Raw genomic sequence first — 23,933 nt, 5'->3', positions numbered from 1 at the left:
AGAGAGTTCCAGAAAAGCATCTACTTCTGCTTTATTGACTATGCCAAAGCCTTTGACTGTGTGGATCACAATAAACTGTGGAAAAGTCTTTGAGAGATGGGAATACCAGACCACTTTACCTGGTCTCCTGAGAAATCTGTACGCAGGTCAAGAAGGAACAGTTAGAACTGGACATGGAACAACAGACTGGTTCCAAATCGGTAAAGGAGTGCGTCAAGGCTGTATATTGTTACCTTGCTCATTTAACTTATATGCAGAGTACATCATGAGAAATGCTAGACTGGATGAAGCAGAAGCTGGAATCAAAATTGCCGGGAGAAATATCAATAACCTCAGATATGCAGATAACACCACCTTATGGCAGAAAGTGAAGAAGAGCTAAAGAACCTCTTAATGAAAGTGAAAAGGAGAGTGAAAAAGTTGGCTTAAAACTCAACATTCAGAAAACTAAGATCATGGCAACCAGTCCCATCAGTTTATGGCAAATAGATGGGGAAACAATGGAAACAGTGAGAGACTTTATTTTGGCTCCAAAATCACTGCAGAAGGTGACTGCAGCCACGAAATTAAAAGATGTTTGCTCTTTGGAAGAAAAACTATGACAAACCTAGATAGCATATTAAGAAGCAGAGATGTTACTTTGCCATCAAAGGTCTGTCTAGTCAAAGCTTTATTTTTTCCAGTAGTCATATATGGATGAGAGTGTTGGACCATAAAGAAAACTAAGCACCGAAGAATTGATGCTTTTGAACTGTGGTGTTGGAGAAGACTCTTGAGAGTCCCTTGGACTGCAAGGAGATCGAACCAGTCCATTCTAAAGGAGATCAGTCCTCAATATTCATTGGAAGGATTGATGCTGAAGCTGAAACTCCAATACTTTGGCCATCTGATGCGAAGAGCTGACTCATTGGAAAAGACCCTGATGCTGGGAATAATTGAAGGCGGGAAGAGAAGGGAACAGTAGAGGATGACATGATTGGATGGCATCATCGACTCAACGGACATGAGTTTGAGTAAGCTCCGGGAGTTGGTGATGGACAGGGAGGCCTGGTGTGCTGCAGCCCATGGGGTCACAAAGAGTCTGACATGACTGAGCGACTGAACTGATGATGCATGGGGCATCAACAGTGGGGACCTGATCTAGCCCAAATGTCAAGCAAGCTTCCCTGAGGAACAAAGGTCAGGATATGTATTCATTAAAGCAATAAAGAGAGGAACTGAAACTTTCCATCCAAGTTGCTTTCATGCAAACTCTTGTCATCTCTCATGAAGGACACCTGGACCTCAAATCAACTTTAACTCTCAACATACTCACTTGCTAACAGACTGTAAACTCCTGAGCTGGGATCATGCTTTATTTGCTCTTAATTTCCAATTCTTAGTATAATGCAAGCATATTATAAAAATTCACAATGTTTACTCTAAAAAAGGAAACTTTATAAAATACTAACCTGACATCATCGGTATACTTGTTTGCTGCTCCTCATCACTTACAGATTAAAAAGCAAATTCTTCAGCAGAACCTTATCACAAGACTCATTACAGGCTGGTCCTGAATTACTTTTGTGGCTTCATCTCATCACCAGTTCTCAGCATTTGGAACGCTTAACCCCTGCTTCGGCCACAGTGCCTTTTCACGATGTCTTGGAAAACAATTCTCTACCTTCGTGTGCATTAGCTTCCTCCAAAAAGAATACTCCACCTCCACCTTACCCTGCTGGAGAACTCTTTACTGACTCTCTACTCAGGCACCAAGAAAAACGTCTCCCTCACAGAGGAGCTTACACTCTACTTGTAGGAGTCCAGGAACAAATGAACAATGTGTGTGAAAGGTTCTTTTTTTTTTTTTTTAAGGCAAGAGAAAAAGGAGAGAAAATGATACAGTGACGGTCTTTCTGAGCAGAAAAAGGAACGGAGTGGAGGGGTAAGCCCTGCAGATGTTTGGGATGAGAGAGCTCCGGGTGAGGGGAAGCGAAGGCCTGAGGGGACACACCTGGCAGGAGCAGGGACAGCCTCTGAGGAGTGATGGAAGGAAGGGACTGAGGAGGACCGGGCAGACCTCAGCAGGCGGCAGGCAGCCAGACGGAGGGCACCTGGCTTTTATTCCAGCTGGAAGCAAAGCCATTACAGGGTCCCGTGCAGGGAACTGATCTGAAGCGACTCACGTTTGCAAACGGTCCCTCTGAACGCTGCACTTAAAATACTGCCGGAGATGAGGATGCAAGCAGAGAGACCAGTCAGAAAGCTGTCACAATCCAGGCGAGAGATGATGGGGGCCTGGGTGGTGAGAGTGGAATGATGATAAGGGGTCAGATTCTGCTGAATGTGGTAGGAAGAGCTGACAGAATGTGTTGACGGACTGAACGTAGATTCGACACCTTTCGCCCGACCCCCCGAAAAAAAAAGAAATCAAAGAACAATTTTTTAAAAACCAAAACAAAACAACGCACAGTCCATGACAGATAATTCAAAGGTTCTCAACCTCAGCTGAAGCAATTGTAAAGACGCATCCTTCATCCACCAAAATATGCAGGAGGGGCAGGCTTGTGAGCAGTAGTGAAGAATTCTCTTCTGGACATTTTAAGACACTTAGGAGATCTCACTTCAGTGAACGTGCCAAGTAGATAATTAGACAGGAGTCTGAAATTCAGAGACAAGACTGAGTCTACAGACACAAACTGACAGATTTATCAGAATTTGGGCAATACTCGCAGGTGTGGGACTAGGTGACGTCACGCAAGGCAAGCTGTTTAAGCTTTAATGTCTGGACGATCCCCTGCAGATGTGAAGAAAACTGCCAATTCTTATTCACTGAGTTGGGACCTCTGGTTCTGCAATTCCGACAAGCTCCCACATGACGCTAATGCTACTCAGAACTCACTCTGAGCACAAGGGCACTAGAGCAGCACCGCCCAACCTTTCTGGCACCAGGGACCGGTTTTGTGGAAGAGAATTTTCCTACAGACTGGATGGTGGGGGATGGTTTTGGGACGATTCAAGCGCATTACATTTTATTGTGCAATTTGTTTCTATTATTATTATTAAACTGGTATATGTAATGAAATGATGATACAACTCTCCATAATGCACAATCAGTGGCAGTCCTGAGCTTGTTTTCCTGCAACCAGACCAGGGGTGACGGGAGACAGTGACACCCACACTGCACTGCTTATGTTTGGTCTACTGCGTGAACTTTTTGATTGCTGTACTGCAGAAAACCTTGCTTCACAAAGAGAGAATGCTGGAAATGGAAGCAGGCTTTTCAGTGCTTTTATAGCAATCTTAGAATATTCTACCTTGACTTTAATTCAGAATGCATGGAGATCTGAAATTGTCTCAAACGTATTTTTAAGGCCACCGTCATTTGTGATCTCAAGCGGTCATGCAAGCAATGGGGAGAGGCTGTAAATACAAATGAACCTTCACTCACTAGCCCATCTCTCACCTCCTGGTGTGTGGTCTGGTTCCTAACAGGCCACAGACCAACACTGGTCTGTGACCAGGCGACTGGGGACCTCTGATCTCGAGGGTAAATGCAGAAAAGAAAAGAATGACTGCACTCTAGGACATTCTACTACCAAAAGTGAGAAAGAGGCAAGAACACTAGCAAAGGAAACAGAAATAAAATCAAATGAGGGTGGTATTCTGGAAACCGAGTAAAGAAAGCGCTCCACGAAGGAAGGGGGCATCAGCAACTTGAAGTGCTGGTAAAAGGCCGACAAAGATGCAAACTGGGACAGGACCATGCACCCAGGCAGCTGAGCCTGTGACAGTGGTGACCCGGTCAAGAGTGGCCGCTGGGAAATCATGAGAACAAACGTAAATAGAGGCTGTTCAAGAGAGAATGCTAGAAGAGCAAGGTGATGCAGGTCAAAGGTATTTGTATAGGACACAGCATTTCTGAAAGATAAAGACAGCTGATGGGGACCAGGAATAACTGGTTACCCGGGAGAGATAAGGAGATGTACTAATATCCTGATGAAGGTTGAAGTGCTAGATTCGATCCCAGGCTGCGTAAGATTCTCTGGAGTAGGAAATGGCAACCCACTCCAGTATTCTTGCCTGGAGAATTCCACGGACAGAGGAGCCTGCCAGGCTACAGTCCATAAGGTCACAAAGAGTTAGACACAATTGAGCATGCACACACACACAAAGGATAAATCACGTTCACCAGTGTTTTACCTACAACATATACACATCATGAGTAAGCTGCTGGATAATTTTTAATGCTATAAGCACAAAGTGAGATTAAGAGCCCTTGGCACTACTTAAGATTTTCCACAGAATGCTGTACCACATTCCTTACAAAAGGTATTTAATAACAGTCACAGTCTGTGGTACCCAATTTGCTGCACATCACACCAACCAATGAATGTGTTCTGTCCTGGGCAACAGAGGAAATACACGAGCTCACACGGTAAGGTCTCTGTTCTTGAGGGAAATGCAGGCTTAGGGAAAGACAAGAAAGAAATGCACAAAAAGTGATATAACGAGAAACAGGGCAAGAACAAGGTAGAATGGCTAATCATTCAATAGATAAATAAATAAGGACAAGAGGAAAAAGTGCTAGGAATACAGAAGTGAGTGAGCTCTTCAAGTTCTGGGCAGGTCTAGACCACAGTAAAGACTCACAGAAATGGCCCAGGCAGGAAATGTCCAGGTATTTCAGAACTAACTAAACCACAGGACTTCCCTGGTGGTACAGTGGGTAAGAACCTGCCTGCCAACGCAGTTAGACACGGGTTTGGTGTGTGGTCCAGGAGGATCCCACAGCCACAGAGCGACTGAGCCCGCGCCCCATGTGCGTAAGTACTTAAGCCCAGGCACCCAGCGTCTGTGCTCTACAAGAGAAGCCACCGCAGGGAAGAGCAGCCTGGCTAGCCACAGCTAGAGACAGACCACACACAGCAAGGAAGACCCACAAGAGCCCCCCCCACCAAAAAAAAAAACCGAAATAAGTAAAAATAAATAAATTTTAAAAAACCTAAAATGCAGGAGGACAATGGGCTTAGGAACATAAAGAACGGAACACATGGTATCTTATCAGCCTTCCTGCCCACACTTCTGGTCACTTTGATCAAACCCTGCATCTTCTATGTGAAACTCTCAGCAGATGTCATTACTTTTCTCAGCTATTACCAACTGTAGTTGTTGGATTAAACGTTATTTCACAGGGGTCATAACTTCCTATGTTACTCTCCTCCAGACAAAATCAAAGTCATTATATTACCACTCTCCACTCTTAAAGCTCTGATTTAAAAAGACATGAGCACCCACCCCTGCAACTGCTGAGACATGCTAAAGCTGGCTTCGATTTCATAACCTAACTTTCCACTGGTTTTGCCAATCTACACTATAGGATTTGGATGCATTATTCATGCGCATTTTGACCAAAATAGCATTAAGAGTTTAAGCAAGAAAGCCTTTTTTGCACAACTGATCTCAACATGTTTCTAAAAAGGAAAGCGAACAGACAGTAAGAAAAACAATAAATTTTTAAGTTTTAAAATTCAAAAGGCAGAAATTTTTGTGCAACTGCTATCCCAGACCAGTACTAAAGAGCAAGAGCCATGAAGTTATTTAACTGGTTAAGAAACGTTTCAAAAATAATGCCTTAGGAAATCACTAGCGATGCATAAGGTCAAGCACCTTTAATTTTCTCCCCATTAGCTACTTTTTCATTTACCCCTCTCTCTGAGAGCCAGTCTCTTAGCTCCCACATGATGGTAAATTCCTGGAGAACAAATTTTACCTTTTAAATCATCCCAGTTCACTCCCTCTGTCACCTACCCCTCCTGTTCCCCACAGTATCCAAAGTGGAGCACGCAGGCTGCATGAAATTAGCAAGTGTTATGGATTCTTTTGTGTTCTTGATTGAAAACCAATATATTTTTAGGGAGGGCAGAAATATCAATGACATTTGTTCAACAACCTGCACTTAATAAACGTTTAGAGAGCAATTTAGTCTGTGCTAAGAATATACATAGACAGGGTCTCTCCCATCAGATGGGGTTCCCAGGTGGTGCTAGTGGTAAAGAACCTGGCTGCCAATGCAGGAGACATCAGAGCCTCGGGTTTGATCCCTAGGTTGGGAAGATTTCCTGGAGGAGGGTGTGGCAACCCACTCCCGTATTCTTGCCTGGAGAATCCCATGGACAGAGAAGCCTGGCGGGCCATGGTCCACGGGGTTGCCAAGAGTCAGATACGACTGAAGCAACTGAGCACACACATACTACCACTGAAAAGAGACAGGCACATCACAACCAAACGGCCTTGAAAGAAATGTAAAGGCAAGAAACGCAGAAGATGAAACAACTAACTGCCTGAGGGAGTGGGAAAAGCTGCCCAGAAGAGGAGATGGTGATCATTTAGAGACATTTGAGAGTTTTGGTAGGAGAAGCGGGTGCAATGGAAAGAGCAGGAAGATGGCAGGAACATGCAGAAGGAGCCGCTTCATTCTTTCCTGAAGTGGAACCTACTACATATTATAATTTCTGTGTTTTACTTGCACAATAGAATTTTTCTACAGAACTAGTCAGTCTCTAGTTTCTCATTAAATCCTTTAATACAGATGAATGTTTAGCCCTCTTCCCAGGAAGTGTTCACTTACAGGTAGTAGTATCAGAAATTTCACTCAACATAACCATTTCATTCCTTAAAGACAGACATGCAATGAAGACAGGAGGTGATGCTTCATTAGGTTTAATGCCTTCTCATCTGTTATAGAATGGAATTCAACCCAATTTGTGAGAAAGAATATTTGCCGTATGGGATCTGATGAAATCTTAAGTCACTGAGCATACTGGGAAAAAAAATTTAAATAATTAAAAGACCCGGGTGGGGTTGGAAAAAATACTCTACGCTGTAGGCTTATATCAAGGTTTGTCTCACCTACTGTAGTACATTTTCACTGACCCTGCTTATATAAAAAAATTTAAAGGGAAAACAGGAATTCACATGGATTTAATTTTAAAGGAAGTAACAAGTTGTAACTGACTTTTAAAAAGCAGACTAAGCATTTACTGAAAATTATTTAGAAGTATTTTAAAAGAAGTAGCTTTAAAAGACTTTTCTCATTTCTTTTAAACATTAGGGTAGGCTCGATTTACTCTATTATTCTGATTCAGAAATTATATGAAATGCAAGTTTGCATACTTGTTCCTGCTCTTGTTTACCTCCCACCCAACAGCCTCTGTCATGTGTGCGTGGTGAGGATGGAAGATGGCCGGTGTGGCTGGAACGAACAAGGACGGGCAGGGCGGGGTTCACGTTGGGAGCCTGGAAGGCCCGTTAGGGAGTTTGGATTTTATTCCAGGTGCAGTGAAGAGCCACTGAAAGATTCTGGGCAGGGGAATGTGATGCCATGACTATCTATAAAGCATCGGTGTGGGTGGTATGTACAGAATGAAAGTCAAGAGGGCAAGGTGGGAAGCACGGCCATCAGTTAAGAGGCTGGACAAGAGCAGGTGCAGTGCAGGTGACGATACTGCGAGTGAAGGCGGGGCAGCCCCTCAGTGCGCCAGCACTGCCGACAGTACACATGAGTTGTTTATTCCCCCCGATAATCCTATGACCCACTTGCAGATGCAGAAATGTGGCACAGGAAAGTGAAGTCATTTTCCAAAGGCTACTGGAATTGGTAGAACCACCGTTTATCAAGTCTTCCAGCAGCAGCACCTACACCTTTAATGATCACCTTGCAGTAACAGAACACAGATGGATTCAAGGTAAGACTGAAGGGCAGAACGGACGGGCCCTAGGCTGTGTTCCGTGGAGGGGGCCTGAGAGTGCCATGAATCTCCTGGATTTCCAGCTTTAGGGGATGAAAGAGGCGCCATTTACTAAAATTAAGCAAATTCCAGGAGGAAAAGGACCTAGGAGGAAGATCAAGAATCCATTTTTTATTTATCCAGCTAACAACTGAGTATATACATATTTCACAAGAGGTCAGGGCTGGAGAAACAAATTCCAGAACTGTGGTAGTCAGAACAACTGTCCCTCCTAGTCTCTGGAACCTGTGGAGGGGTCACCTTCCACTGAAAAAGGACTCTGCAGGTGTGACTGAGTTAAGGGCCTTGACTTGGGGAGGTTGCCCTGGATTATCTAGATAGGTCCGTTGTGATTGCTATGGTCTTTATAAAAGGAAGGGAGGAAGGTCAGAGAGATCAGAAGTCAACTTGCTGGCTTTGAAGACAGGAGGATGAGGCCTTGTGCCAAGGAATGCAGGTGGCCTCTAGAAGCTGGAAATGCAAGGGGGCAGATTCTCTCTACAGCCTCCAGGGGAACACAGACCTGCCAACACCTTCATTACAGGACTTCTAACCTCCAGAGCTGAGAGAATAAATCTGCATTATTTAAGCCACTACATTTACGGTAACTTCTTTTGACAACAATGGGAAACTATTATAGGAATTCTAAGTTAGTATTTAAGATAACGTGGTATTGAAAGAAACAGGTGAAGGAGATGAAGAGGTATAAACTTTCATATGTCTAGACTTAAGCTGACCGTTAAAAAAATGTGCAGAAATATAAAATCACTATGTTGTGTAAGTGTTAGTCGCTCAGTCATGCCCAACTCTTTGCGACTCCAAGGACAGCAGACTGCCAGGCTCCTCTGTCCATGGGATTTCCCAGGCAAGAACACTGGAGTGGGTTGCCATTCCTTTCTCCAGGGGATCTTCCCAACCCACGGATCGAACCTGGGTCTCCTGCATTGTGGGCACACTCTTTACTGTCAGAGCCACCAGGGAAGGGCATCCCTCGGCGGGCAACAGGAACTAACACAGTGTTATAGGTCAATTACATTGCTTCAAGAGCAAATAAACCCACAGGAAAAGCTCAGATTTTTGGTTACTGGAGGTGCAGAGAAAGGGGAGGGAGAATAGATGAAAGGAGGTTCCAGAGGTACAAACTTCTGGTTACAAGATAACTAAGGATGTGACATAGATCAGGATAAATATAATCAGCACCGCTGTATGTTATACATGAAGTTGAGAGTAAATCCTAACTTAGAAGTACCATCACAAGGAAAAAAAAATTTTTCTCTCTCTTTAATTTTGTATCTTATGAGATGATGGATGTTCCCTAAACTTGTGATAATCATTTCATGATTTAGGCCCCATCATTATGCTGTATACCTTTAACTGACAGGGTTGTAAGTCAATTATTTCAATAAAACTTGAAGAAAAAAATAAAGGGGGGAAAAAAAAAAGAAGAAACTGTAGGTGAAAAAATAGCTAAACCAAAGTTCTGGAGATGGGTACCAGAACGAATCAGGAGGAAATGGCCTTAATTAAAAGGGAACACTTCTTTTGTAACAGAAGAGAAAGAGGAAGTGGGAACAAAGGTTAATGTGTAGATTACAGTGAGAAGATGATGTCATTCCCAAATGATGGCTTTTATGATCTCAGTGAATTACGTGGCTAGGTCACCAGCAGGGGAAGACTTCAACCCTGGGTAGCCGACTCGTAATTCTAATAGAGTTCTACATTGCACCAAAGGATTCCCAAGATTTGCGGCAGGAAGCAGGAGGAGTGGCCCAAGAAAGGCTACTATGTTCAGGCAGAAGTAATAAAACTCAGGTGGGTCACTCAGGGCAGGGACCTGTCACTGCTCACCTGTCACTCAGGGCAAGAGTCCCTCTCCCTCATCTCCTCCAGCCACGTGGAACGCGCGGACTCAGCGGGGCGCGGACTCCGCGCCGGGATCCTTCTCAACACAGCAACCCAGCAAGAGGCAGGTACTGCAAACAGCCCTGGACTGGCACTTGAGAGCAAATTCATTTTCCAGTCCTGACCGAGAGACTGTAGTTCTTTTTATCTCCTTCTCCCCGAGGAGACGACTATGAAAACAAATGTTAAAATACACCCGAGAAGCGGAAAGATGAGAGCAGCCCCTGAATGTCTATCAGGCAGAGAATGACAGAAAATTCTGCTCAACCGTATCACTGACTTTCATGGAACCTTTAACAAGAATGAGCTAGAGTTGTAGTACTGGTGGGAAATATACTGGTGTATATTTCCAAAATACATTGTAACATGAAAAGCAGACCCAGGACAATTACATAGCTACTTCCACTCACCATTTAAAAAAAACAACAGCATAGATACACAGGCACATATACATGGGATTGCTTTAAAAAGGTCTGCAAGAGAATGTATCAAGCTGTTAACAAGAACCTCTGAGGAAGCGTGCAATTAGGATGAGGGATGAAGGGAAAATTTCACTGGTCACCACTATAAGAACTTCTCTCTTGAACTGTTTATAACACGATCTTTCTTAAAAATTAATTTCTTTTTAAAGACATCAATGACGAATGCAACAAACAAAGCTTTACTGTATAGCACAGGGAACTACAGGCAATATCTTGTAATAACCCGTAGGAAAATAATTTCAAAATTAATATATGTATATATGTATAACTGAATCACTTTACTGTGCAACTGAAACACTGTAAGTCAACTATATTTCATAAAATATATATATTAAAAAAAGATTATCAATGATGAGCAGCTGAAGCATGTAGGTTCTTTTACATTCACATCTCTTTCTGGATATCCGAACAGAAGGAACACAGGGGATAACGGTACAGGATGTGGCAGAGGACAGACGGGAAGACATGTCAGCAGCCTTAGTGACCTCTCCCCACTTCCCCCAATCAGGCTAAAAGCCTCCTTTAACCCCGCCACTCATTCCACTGCTTTCAAATCTGATTTCTACTTTCTCTTCCCAATTTGAATCACTATTTTCACAAATACCCCATCTAATAGCCATCATCGTAGTCGTTACAATCCTTTCTCTAATTATTCCCCAATCAGGTTGTTAGAATTAGCTTTCCCCCATCTTTTGATCATGTCACACTTCTAAAATTAATGTTCCTGTGTGCTCTGCTGATCTTCTGCAATGAACCTCTTCTCTGTTAAGTCGGCCAACATCACTTTCCTTGTCCTGTATCATCACAGCACTTTAACTTCCTTAACCAAACTTTCTGCAGCTCTCACTTCTGTGACCTCTCACTGTGCTTCCTGTGGTTTCCTGTTAGGAATGTGCCCCTTAACTCCATGTCCACTGAGATCTCCTGCTTCCACCATCAAGTTCTCTGAGACCCAGCAATTGCACACGTTCATCTACTAAATAAGCGCTTAATTTCCTCACATAGAACTGTTCTCAGTCTCAATCGTCTCCAGCCAGCCCCTCCAGGATTCCTTCCATGACTCTGCCCACACCCACCTCAAATTCCAAAGGAAATTCATAAAAACTCAAAGCTACTCAGCAGTACCTCCTCTTGAAAGTCATTCTCACCCCTCCGCATACATCGCCCATTTTTTGAATACCTGGTACCTGTCAGGCACTACTGAACATATGAACTCATTTAATTCCAACTCGACTCACTGCAATGGAAACTGTAATTATCCCCATTTTAAACATGTAAAAGCTGAAAACCAGAGAGGTCATGGGACTTGCCCAAGGTCACACAGCTCACACCAGTGTCAGAGGCAGAGTTTCAATTCAGAGGATCTGGCTCTAAAGCCCCTGCCCGCTGCCAGGGTGCTGCACTGCTCTGAGGCCAAGGGAGGTTCTTCCTTTTCTCTGTTCCAGGTACACCATGGCCTCACCTCTCCCTTCGGCACCCAGCACACCATATTCCTTAACCAATTCCATAACCAATTCTTCCTTATCTGTGTCCTTTACTCTTAGACCTCTCTGAGGATATAAACCATCCACCTCTCTGTCCTTTAACAGGTAATAGCACCTTGTACCAGGAGGTATTTAACAGTCAATGAATAAAATAATAAACCAGATTCACAGCCCTCTGGCCCTACCAGAGCACAGGCTGTCAAAAAGGCAGACTCAGTGATAACTTCTGTTTCAAACTTTCGGGCTCCTGCCTTAAAAAAAAAATCACACAAAAAGTAGGTCATTGGGGAGCTGTTGCAATACATTTCCATCTGTTTACTCCAGGGAACTCAAGGTGACATCTACCCTAAAACGACATTTAGGTGGTCAACTGTGAATTACCAAAGACCCAGATGGCGGGGTTCTAGAATTACCTGACAGTGCATCATAGAACTCATCCTCACTAAAGATGCTCAGAGGCGGGGAACCTTTAACCAGAGACTGCTCTAATTCGTGATGTTCAGTGGCTAGAGTCGCCAGCGCTTCTGATAAAATTTTGTTTTTTTCTTGTTCCTGTTCCAATTTAAAATTCCTCACCTAGAAGAAAACAGATAATACAAAAGACTTCAGAGTGACGGGAGAGACAGACTTACTCAAAAGGATGTGAAAATAACTCGCGTTAGACCCAGTTCAATTGCAACATCAGGAATGAAAACAGTGGTGCTACATACGCACGCTTGAAAGAGCAAAATTACTAAGCTAATTTTGTTCTTCCCGTGGGGACTCTTTTCATAACAGCTCCAGCCAATGCAAATAGATTAAGAAAAAGCAAACAAATTCAGCCCAAGTGATCAGGACCTTAGTAGAAGGACACCAGTCAATTTGAAAATCATATAATAAAATTTTTTAAAATAGTATTTCATTCAACATTAATCAAATTAAACCAGCTTTTGAACAAAATAAAGAATTAAAACTGTTGTAAATATTAAAATGTGAACCACATCAAAGATTAAAACATAATCCTCCGGTTTACTCTCAAAAGAGTTGGTCTATCAAATAAAGAGAAACAAGAGACTAGGTAATGACGTTTTAATTACCATTTTCCAATCCAGATTTTGATTCTGGTTGCATATTTTACCTTGAGTTTAGTGAACAAAAGTAAATAAATAAAAGATTATAGAGAAGGCAAAGTCATACTCCTTTGATGATATAATCTGTTCTTCCTATCTAATTCAAGAGCTCCTGAATTTGAAGTTAATTAAAGCCTTCTAAAATTTAAGGAGTCTAATTCTCATATAAAATAGCAGGTACCAGATTCAGTATGAACAGTTTCATCCACTCTTGTATTAGAACTCTGAAAATCACAGCTACTCCATCAACTCCCTCAACTTCTAGGGGTCACGTGGGTCTTTAGACAGGAGTTGGAAGAGCTGGGATCCATCTAATCTCAGATTTCTCTGGTGCCTGTTTCTTTACCTATAAAATCAGGATTCTACTGCCATGGAAGAGTCTCATTGGTGGCTTCAACTCAGTGGTCTTAAAGAAAACAAGAAGAAAAAAATTCAACAGCACAACCTATTTCTCAAATCTCAACGCATGAAATCCGAGGAAGCAGCAGTGCATAGGAGGATGCTGGGTCCAGATGGGGAGCCTCTTGGACTTCTCCCTCCAGGCCCAAAGCCAGGGGCTGTTCCAACAATTCGAGGAGCATGACATGGGGTGACCTCCAAAATCCCCTCCAGTCAAAACGCCTGCCCCTGGGTCTTCACCCTGGTGACTTCTCCCCACGGCTCCCAGCTGCGCTCTGCTGAACTCCGCTCCCACTTCCTGGCCTCTCTCTCAGTCTCCTTCCTGTGGTCCCCAAGGACACAGCATCTTCCTCCACATTCTGACTCCACAGTCACACGTATAGGGACAATGCTCCAAGAATCCCGGATATGACTTAAAATATAGCCTTACCAGAAAATGCTAAGTGTGTAATAAAAACAGAATTAAACCCTCATTATTTTGGTAACAGCTCTAGTCCTTGGGTACCTTAGTATTTATTATCATTATAGGAACATACTTATTATTAGAATTACAATAATGAAATATAAACAGCAATAAATGGTAACCAATAATGTGCAGAGAAGACCCAGAAAACAGGAAAAAATTAAATAGGTATATAATTATAATTTTTAAGAAACTGAAAAATACATGCAAATGTTCCTAGAATCTAAAATTTTATATCCAAGGAGGAAATACTCTTGGTATAGCTGAAATCAACCTTAAAAAAAGAGCTGTTTTTCCTCCACTTGACCAGGCAATTCATTTATCTATAAATAAGGACTACAGAATTCATCATAATATCCAAAACGAACCCTTCTTTAGATGGAAAAACATCAGCACTGCTGCAGATTCCAAAAAACGCCGTTGCAGATTCAAACTCTTTCACCCCATCCACTCCTCTTTCATTAAGCTTAGGTTTTTTTTTTTAGCTGCTCAAGTATCAAAATGCAAATGTGCTACTGACACTGTACTGTTCTACATAGTGTTTTAAAAAGTGTTAGTCGCTCAGTCGTGCCTGACTCTTTGCAACCCCATGGACTGCAGCCCACCAGGCTCCTCTGTCCATGAGATTTTCCAGGCAAGGATACTGGAGTGGGTTGCCATTTCCTTCTCCAACTGTTCTACATAAGAATCAACTAAGGTACCTCTTTTGGGTAAAAAATATGTAAGTTCTAGTTTATTAATTTTATTGTTAATCTCTTATGGTGCCTACTTTATAAGTTAAACTTAATCATAGGTATATGATTATGTATGTAATCATATGCATAGGAAAAAACAGTACATATACACATTGTTCAGTAAACCCAGTTTCAGGCATCCACTGGCGGTCTTGGATCATACCCTCGCCCAAGGATAAAGGGGGGAACTACTATAGTTACTGAAAAAAAATTGGTTTTAATGCTTTAAAACGTCTATGTTAAATTTAAATACCTAAACGCAATCCCTAGATTTCAGAAAAGGGGCAAAATAAATGATTGAGGCTCCAAAATATCAAGTTCTCCCAACAAGATTATACTCGAAATCCTGATCTTTTTATCCATGAAAAGCAAGCATCCCTGTATTCTGCTGCCTCAACATCTGTTCTCAGAGAAGACGGTCTTCAGAGAAGGAGGGAAAGGGGTGGAAACAAAAGGTGGAGAAGAGGCTCTGACCAGAGACTGGATCTCACCTCGCTATTATCTGTCAGCTGATCCGAGGACACGTGTATTAGTTTCAAGTCTAACAGGATCTGCGATACTGAAGGCATGTTACTCTCAAACCTCCTGCTGAATGGCAACACGTCCCTATCCGAAAAAGGGATGCAGCTGAGACAGCAGGTGTGCGTAGCATAGAAACTACACTAGTGACGAGCTGCAAAGAAGCACCTAAAAACATACTTCACTGGCATGGATGCTTTTTGGTCAATCAGGTCAATCAGCTGGAATAGTCAGCTGGAACAATCCAAATCTCACCCCGCTATCATCTCAGTAATTCAGAAACACTGGGAGGATACCTGCACTGGAAATAGTGTAAACTACTCATCAAGCTATGCAGAGTGTAACTTCATAAAATCCTCGTCTTACTTTCCAAGTCTGCCTCCAAACTCTCATTTGCTAGCTTAGCAACTGTGGTGTGAGACAAACAGTACCTTCATGCAGTCCCTCTCTGCAGTTCTAAGTGCTGCTCTTCACCTTCGTGTGTATCAATTCACGCACACGGATGACTCAAAGGATAACTACCCTATTATTGTTCAAAGAACAGATAACTTCACAAAATTAGTAAAACCCAACATGTGCTTATAATTTAATTAGACCATTTCCAGCATATGGACGACATTTTCTTTTTCAAATTTCACATAAAATTCACGCCCTCAGCCACTCTGCCACAACATAAAACCAAGTAAACATAAATGTCAAACTTTTTATTAGAAACATTTAAGAACTGAATCATCACACATTTAATAGTTACACATTATTATCAACTATTAGTAGACACATTGCTCTGTGTCTACAGCTCCTTCAGACTAATGCACATTCAGGCCTTTCCAATAATCTCCAAAATCACCTTAACACGACCCCTCTTTCATCTTACTCAATTTCATGCTGGCAGAAGAAACTCACAATGAATACTTGCAAAGTGTTCTTCACTCCATCAGTGAATGGATGCCAACAAAAGAATTCAGAGTTTTAAAAAGCCTTGGTGCTAGCTAGTGAATATACATTTTATCAACTTCTCCTATAAAGCACCCTGCTATTTACCTATGTTCCCAAGAGGTTAAGCCAGGCAGAGGCAATGATTAAATCTGGCAAAGACACACCACTAAGTGGGAGTAAATTATTAGTATTCAGAGAACACCATGTCCAATTATCCAATTATAGGTTAGGTGACATTCTGGCTCTGATGATCAATCTAGTAAAGCTCTTTCAACCGGCTACATTCCAGTCAGTTAACAGCATCAGTCAGTCAGTTCAGTCGCTCAGTTGTGTCCAGCTCTTTGCGACCTCAAGAACCGTAGCATGCCAGGCCTCCCTGTCCATCACCAACTCCCAGAGTTCACCCAAACCCATGTTCATCGAGTCGGTGATGCCATCCAAGCATCTCATCCTCTGTCATCCCCTTCTCCTCCTGCCCTCAATCTTTCCCAGCATCAGGGTCTTTTCAAATGAGTCAGCTCTTCTCATCAGCTGGCCAAAGTATTGGAGTTTCAGCTTCAGCATCAGTCCTTCCAATGAATATTCAGGACTGATTTCCTCTAGGATGGACTGGTTGGATCTCCTTGCAGTCCAAGGGACTCTCAAGAGTCTTCTCCAACACCACAGTTCAAAACCATCAATTCTTCAGTGCTCAGCCTTCTTCACAGTCCAACTCTCACATCCATACATGACTACTGGAAAAGCCACAGCCTTGACTAGACAGACCTTTGTTGAAAAAGTAATGTCTCTGCTTTTGAACATGCTATCTAGGTTGGTCATAACTTTTCTTCCAAGGAGTAAGCGTCTTTTAAGTTCATGGCTGCAATCACCATCTGTGATCTTGGAGCCCAGAAAAATAGTCAGCCACTGTTTCCCCATCTATTTGCCATGAAGTGATGGGACCAGATGCCATGATCTTCGTTTTCTATATGTTGAGCTTTAAGTCAACTTTTTCACTCTCCTCTTTCACCTTCACCAAGAGGCTCTTTAGTTCTTCTTCACTTTCTGCCATAAGGGTGGTGTCACCTGCATATCTGAGGTTATTGATATTTCTCCCAGCAATCTTGATTCCAGCCTGTGCTTCCTCCAGCCCAGCATTTCTATGATGCACTCTGCATATAAGTTAAATAAGCAGGGTGACAATATACAGCCCTGACATACTCCTTTTCCTATTTGGAACCAGTCTGTTGTTCCATGTCCAGTTCTAACTGTTGCTTCCTGACCTGCACACAGGTTTCTCAAGAGGCAGGTCAGGTGGTCTGATATTCCCATCTCTGTCAGAATTTTCCACAGTTTCTTGTGATCCACACAGTCAAAGGCTTTGGCATAGGCAATAAACCAGAAATAGATGTTTTTCTGGAACTCTCTTGCTTTTTCCATGATCCAGCGGATGTTGGCATTTGATCTCTGGTTCCTCTGCCTTATCTAAACCCAGCTTGAACATCTGGAAGTTCACGGTTCATGTATTGCTGAATTTTTGAGCATTACTTTACTAGTGTGCGAGATGAGTGCAATTGTGCGGTAGTTTGAGCATTCTTTGGCATTGCCTTTCTTTGGGATTGGAATGAAAACTGACCTTTTCCAGTCCTGTGGCTACTGCTGAGTTTTCCACATTTGCTGGCATATTGAGTGTAGCACTTTCACAGCATCATCTTCCAGGATTTGAAATAGCTCCACTGGAATTCCATCACCTCCACTAGCTTTGTTCGTAGTGATGCTTTCTAAGGCCCACTTGACTTCACATTCCAAGATGTCTGGCTCTAGATGAGTGATCACACCATTGTGATTATCTGGGTCATGAAGATCTTTTTTGTACAGTTTTTCTGTCCATTCCTGCCACCTCTTCTTAATATCTTCTGCTTCTGTTAGGTCTATACCATTTCTGTCCTTTATTGAGCTCTTCTTTTTTCAGCATCAGCCTTTCTCATTTCTTATCACTGGATGTACAGCTATAACAGAACATACTGGCTTCAGACTGAAATACATCTTAAATACAAAAACATCTAATTTTACCTCTTAGATAAGAATTACATTAAGACTTATTTCTGTGGTTAGAGGACCAATGATATGCTGACTTTTCTCTGTTGTTGCCACATTGCTGTTGAAAAGTGGGTCTGGTCCTTTACAGCTGGGTAAGGGTTCTGCCGGGTTTCCTTAGAGGTTCAGTGGTAAAAAACAAACAAACAAAAAAACCCCACCTGCCAATGTAGAAGACACAGGTTCGATCTCTGGGTCGGGAAGATCCCCTTGAGTAGGAAATGGCAACTCACTCCAACATTCTTACCTGGGAAATCCCATGGACAGAGGAGCCTGGTGGGCTATAGTCCATGAGGTCACAAGCCGGACATGACTTAACTGAACGACGACGACAAAGGCTCTTCTGCTTGTAGAAGATGACAGCGTTGCTGGAGGTGGGAGGCACAGCGCTCTCATGTGAACTCAAGCAGAGGTTATCTAGGTTCATAGCTAGGCTGAATCATGCTCTCAGCCCAGGAAAAGTAAGATTTGATCTCATGTCCCAGGCACCATCAAGTATGGAAATACATCTTCAAGACTGGATGGTAGACACGCACTTTGTTTTACAGATTTACAAAGTGCCCTCACACACATTAGATTTTAGCATTTTCATTGACTTTCATGCCCTGCTTCTACGCTATCTCACCAATGCCTCTCCAACTGCACAAATTTTTTTATGTTTCTCAAGCCCTTTCCCCCTCTCCCCCTGCCCCAGTTCTCCTCTTACTAAGAAAGACATTTAAAAATAAAGAAAGACATTTAAAAATAAAGAAGTATCAGCAGCCAAGCAGATTTGTCTGATGGGAAGAAATTCAGATGAGGGAGTATATGGAAGAAGGTGTGGGGAGGGGAGGGGGACTGCACAGAGCTTGCTGTGCTGTGCTTAGTTGCTCAGTCGTGTCTGACTCTTTGCAACCCCACAGACTGTAACCCACCAGGCTCCTCTGTCCATGGGGATTCTCCAGGCATCAATACTGGAGTGGGTAGCCTATCCCATCTCCAGGAGAACTTCCCAACCCAGGGATCGAACCCAGGTCTCTTGCATTGCAGGTGGATTCTTTGCCATCTGAGCCACCAGGGAAGCCCAAGAACACTGGAGTGGGTAGCCTATTCCTTCTCCAGTGGATCTTCCGGACCCAGGAATCGAACCGGGGTCTCCTGCATTGCAGGAGGATTCTTTACCAGCTGAGCTACCCAGGAAGACAATAGATCTTACAGATCAATGTGAGAACCCTGGCTTTGACTCTGACTGACATGAGGAGCCACTGGACAGCTTTGAGCAGAGAAGTAATGTTACTTGATTTACATCTTAACACAATCTCTTTGATAAAAGCTGAATAAGAGACCTGGAGGGGAGGGCAAGCTTAGAATTAAAAAGATCTTTAAAAGGCTACTGGGACAATCCCAGTAAGAGATGGATAACAGCGATGGAGGTGATGAGAAGTAGTCAGATTCTGCATGTATTCTGAAGGCAGGTCTATGGGATGTGAGACAGGGTCAAGGATGACTCCATAGTTAAAGAGAGAGTCATCTTGACCCAACGCAGGAAGACTACAGGAAGGACCTGGAACAAGCAGGAACTCATACATGGTAAGTGGGTGGTATCATCAGGCGTTCAAGGGCAGATGTCATGTAGATAAGTGAAAGAAAGTGAAATTGATCAGTTGTGTCCGACTCTCTGCGGCCCCATGGACTGTAACCCACAGGCTCCTCATCCATGGAATTTTCCAGGCAAGAGTACTGGAGTGGATTGCCATTTCCTTCTCCAGGGGATCTTCCTGACCCAGGGATCGAACCTAGGTCTCCTGCATTGCACGCAGACGCTTTACCAGCTGAGCCACCAGGGAAGCAGGTCTTCAGGGTCAAATTCCAGGCTGGAGATACAATCTGAGAGTCCTTCACAAATAGATTATGTTTTAAGCTGTAAAACTAGATAGAATCACTAAGGGAGAAAGTGAGACAGGCACAGGAAGAAATCTAAGGACTGAGCTTTCCCTCTGGTGGGAGACACAAGAAAGAACCAGCAAAGGAAACAGACAAAAAAAGGCGGAAGGTGGTGGGTTGAGTGAAGAAAACTCAGGGGTGTGTGCTAATTCTAGAAGCCTAAACAAAGTACTAGAAGGGGAAACAAGTGATTATGTTGAACACTGATGACAGATCAAATAACATGAGGACTAAGAAAAGCCCTCTAGATTTGATGATGAGGAAGTCAACGGTGACCTTGACAAGGACAGGTTTAGCAGAACAGTGAGAGAACGCTGAAGACAAAGGCTTCACAGGACTGGGTCAGAAGAAATGAGAGGGGACTTGGAAAGGGCAAGTACGGCCCATTCTTTCTGCTAGAAAGGAAAGGAGAGAATTGGGGCAATTGCTGAAAGGGGGTGAGGGTCAATAAGGCTTTATTATGAAATATATGCCAGCATGTTTCTACATCTATGGGAAAGATTCAACAAAGGGGAAATTAATGATATAGGAGTCAAAGGAGAGAACTGCTGGAATAAGGCTTCTGAGTTTGCAAAAAAAGGATGGGATCTAATCCATACGAGTACAACTGGCCTTCGCTAAGGCAGGACAGCTCATCCTTAGCTGGAGAAGAAAAAAGCAGCATGTATGTGTCCAGATGCAGGTTTCCTCAGTGGTTCAGCAGCAAAGAATCCACCTGCAATGCAGGAGATGCAGGTTTGACCCCTGGGTTGGGAAGATCCCCTGAAGGAGGAAATGGCAACCCACTCCAGTATTCTGGCCTGGGAAATCCCACAGACAGAGGAGCCTGGTGGGGTATGGCCCATGAGGTCGTAAAAGAGTTGGGAATGACTAAGAGACTACACAGCATGCGTCCAGATGCAGATAGGTAGGTATGTGTAACCAAGTGTTCTTTTAGTGGTTCCTTTTGTCTTGGTGCACGTAAGAACTGAAGAGAACAGGAAACAAAGAGGTCTTCAACCAGTAGGTCCCAGTATATGCCTTACACACAGCATTGAAAAGTGCACCCTGAGATTTCAAAGGAGATCAGATCCAAGGCCCTCCAAAGCCTCATTCACACTCATCTGGTCAACCCAACACAAAGCAGCTGTTCCAGCATTTTCCCTTTGCTTACAGGAGACCATGGCTTGTTCCTGGCACTGTTACATGCTCCGTTCTTACTAGCACTACCGTGTTCCTCAATCTGGCTCCAGCCAACAGGAAAGGAAACTCTGCTGGGAATTGCCTCTATACTTCTTTGCCCTTCAGCTCTGTCTTGGGAATGAAGGAGAGGGTGTTATCTGCTTGTTGACTTACTGATAAAGCTCTAAGTAAAATGACTGCAGTGGAGCTTAGTAATTGCTAATCATCTGTTAAATCCATTACTCTCAAATGTATCTTCAGACATTTCAAATCAAGGAGGAATTGTGCAATAACTGTGTAGTCCTACATGTAGGACAGAGCCCAGTAACTAGTCACTCAAGCAATGTAGTAAATAGATGAGTTTTAAAAGCAAAGGCTTAAGATACTTGAATTAATATAAACCCAGAATATCTGATAGTTATTTTTGTCAGATTGACTTAAAAATAACCTCTCATAAAAATAAAACCAATGGGAGAATAACGCTACAGACAAATGACAATACGTCTAAGTTGGCGTTTTACATGTTTGTTTTTTTTTTTAGAGAAGAAGCAAAAAAGAAAAATGTCTTCTGAAAGAAAAGTACCATTCACTTCCATGGTATGCCACCAACAGCAGATTCAATACACATGAACTTCACTCCCTTGCTCAATAGTTCTGGCATTTAAAATAACTCGGTACAAGTAAGATCTCATAGTAATTTTCTCTTTCAATTGCAAAGCTGAGTCAGTTGATACTGTAACAGTCACATAAGGAACTACAATAACCAGTACTTTCCATAACTAACATTTTACATTCTAGAAGTTAGCACTTACAGAATTACATTCCTAAAAGCACCACATCAATGTATAATCTCCAAATTATTCTAATTATAGTGCATTAAAAATTTCAAAAGGTTTTCACGTATCATGTAAATTACAGAACAGGATGTTAAACTGCCATGTAATGGCATGTATTAAACACACTGCAAACAAATTCAGTGTAATGTCAAAAATCATTGCTGGCTCTATGAAAATGGTAAAATTCCAAATCAACCTACTCAATAAAAGTTCAGGAATTTTAAAAGGCCTATTCTTTTAACCATGTCTCTTAAATTCTCCATTAAATAGCTGTTCATGAGTGTATTCCCTAAGTGCCCAGAATGGGTTGCCTATGACATGCTCAACAGTTAACTGCTGAAATAGCATTTTAAAACGAAGAAAATTCGGGAGTGCAGTAACAGGAGAAATAGATGGGGACTGACGCAATGCAAAACGACTTTTATCATAAAATCTCTTTAACCAGTATTAACAAGTATTATTTTTCACAGTTTATTCCAGAACCAATCATTTAAGTGAGCAAACATGTCTCTTAAAATCTGTGTATTCTTAACTTCAGTATAAGAGTTCACCTAGCCAAAAAAAGAAAAAAAAGGACTTCATAAGCATTTGTGTAAACAATGGTTCTGCTTACACAGGGCTGTTACTGTGTCTACAACTGATAAAGTACATGCATAGCATTTTAGTTTTCAAAAGGCACTTTTACACACTGTTAGAGTTCATTAAATCTTCCTAACAACACTATGAGGAATGCATATATGTTTAAACTGAAGATCATCAAGTTTAAGTAAAACTGAAACCAACATCTTTTAACTTGGAATCCTGTAAGCTTTCCAACCCATGGCATTGCCAATAACCAAAATACCCAATAACACTGTTGACAGCAATTCACGACCAAGAGTTCAGTCTCTCAGTCATGTCTAATTCTTTGCAACCCCATGGACTGCAGCACACCAGGCTTCCCCGTCCTTCACTGTCTCCCAGAGTTTGCTCAAACTCATGTCCATTGAGTCGGTGGTGCCATCCAACCATGTCATCTTCTGCTGCCTCTTCTTGGGCCTTCTATCTTTCCCAGCATCAAGGTCTTTTTCAATGAGTCAGCTCTTTACATCAGGAGGCCAAAGTATTGGAGCTTCAGTATCAATCCTTCCAATGAATGTACAAGGGCTGACTGCCTTTAGGACTGACTGGTTTGATCTCCTTGCAGTCCAAGGGACTCTCAAGAGTCTTCTAGTGTACCAGTTTGAAAGCATCAATTCTTTAGCACTCAGCCTTCTTTACGGCCCAACTCTCACATCCATACATGACTGCCAGAGGGCCTCACATTTCTGGGTAGATGGGATTACTATACTGATGGGCCAGACAGATGAGGGAGGGCAAGCAGAGCTGCCTGGACCACAGCAAAGCACTTGTTATAAAACCATCCCTTGGACTCCTGTCAGGAATGATATCACTATAAAATGGTGAGATTGTTACATAGACTAGGAACCTGACTGCAATCACACCCTCCAGGAGAAGGGTTTCATTTTTTTTAAAGATCTCTTCTGTTCCTAACCTGCTTAGAGCCAAGACTCTCCACTATGAAGAGTGTACCTAGAGCAGCTGTAGAGCTGGCTTGGTTTTTTTATCAGAAGGCCCAGTTTCAGCCCCAACCTACTGCCTCAAGACTTAAAAAATGAACAAGGTCCATGTACTGTGATTCCTCCCAATATCTAGTGTCCTCTTCTTCCTTAGTAAGAAACCCACTTTGTTAGCTGAACTCACTGCCCTGCATCTTCTTAAAAATTTTTTTATTTTATGTTGAAACATGGTTAATTAACAATGTCAGTCAATCCTAAAGGAAATCAGCCCTGAATATTCATTGGAAGGGCTGTTGCTGAAGCTCCAACTCTTTGGCCACCTGCTACAAAGAGCCAACTTGTTGGAAAAGACCCTGACGCTGGGAAAGATTGAGGGCAAGAGAAGAGGGCAGCAGAAGATGAGATGGTTGGATGGCATCACCAACTCAGCGGACCTGAGTTTGAGCAAACTCCAGGAGATAGTGGAGGTCAGGAAAGCCTGGCGTGCTGTAGTCCACAGGGTCACAAAGAATCAGACATGGCTTAGTGACTGAACAAAAACGAACACCATCTTAAACTCTATTGCTCAGTCTTTCTGGCAG

General features: G+C 42.7%; 1 protein-coding gene across 6 annotated transcripts in view; it reads right to left on the bottom strand.

Moving 5' to 3' along the window:
• Window positions 1-23,933, bottom strand: part of OSBPL1A (oxysterol binding protein like 1A) — a 220,225-nt gene that overhangs the window by 76,004 nt on the left and 120,288 nt on the right. For 5 of the 6 annotated variants that reach the window (XM_005697037.3, XM_018039467.1, XM_018039466.1 and 2 more), the window contains one exon: window positions 12,051-12,213. The exons of the other annotated variant lie outside the window; for it this stretch is intronic. In XM_005697037.3, the coding sequence (XP_005697094.2) occupies window positions 12,051-12,213 (163 nt within the window). The remainder of the gene's footprint in view (window positions 1-12,050; window positions 12,214-23,933) is intronic. 6 annotated transcript variants of the gene reach the window in all.

This window comes from Capra hircus, chromosome 24 (genome assembly GCF_001704415.2).
Source record: "Capra hircus breed San Clemente chromosome 24, ASM170441v1, whole genome shotgun sequence".
Classification (NCBI taxonomy): domain Eukaryota; kingdom Metazoa; phylum Chordata; class Mammalia; order Artiodactyla; family Bovidae; genus Capra; species Capra hircus.
This window is presented reverse-complemented; position numbering and strand designations above follow the sequence as displayed.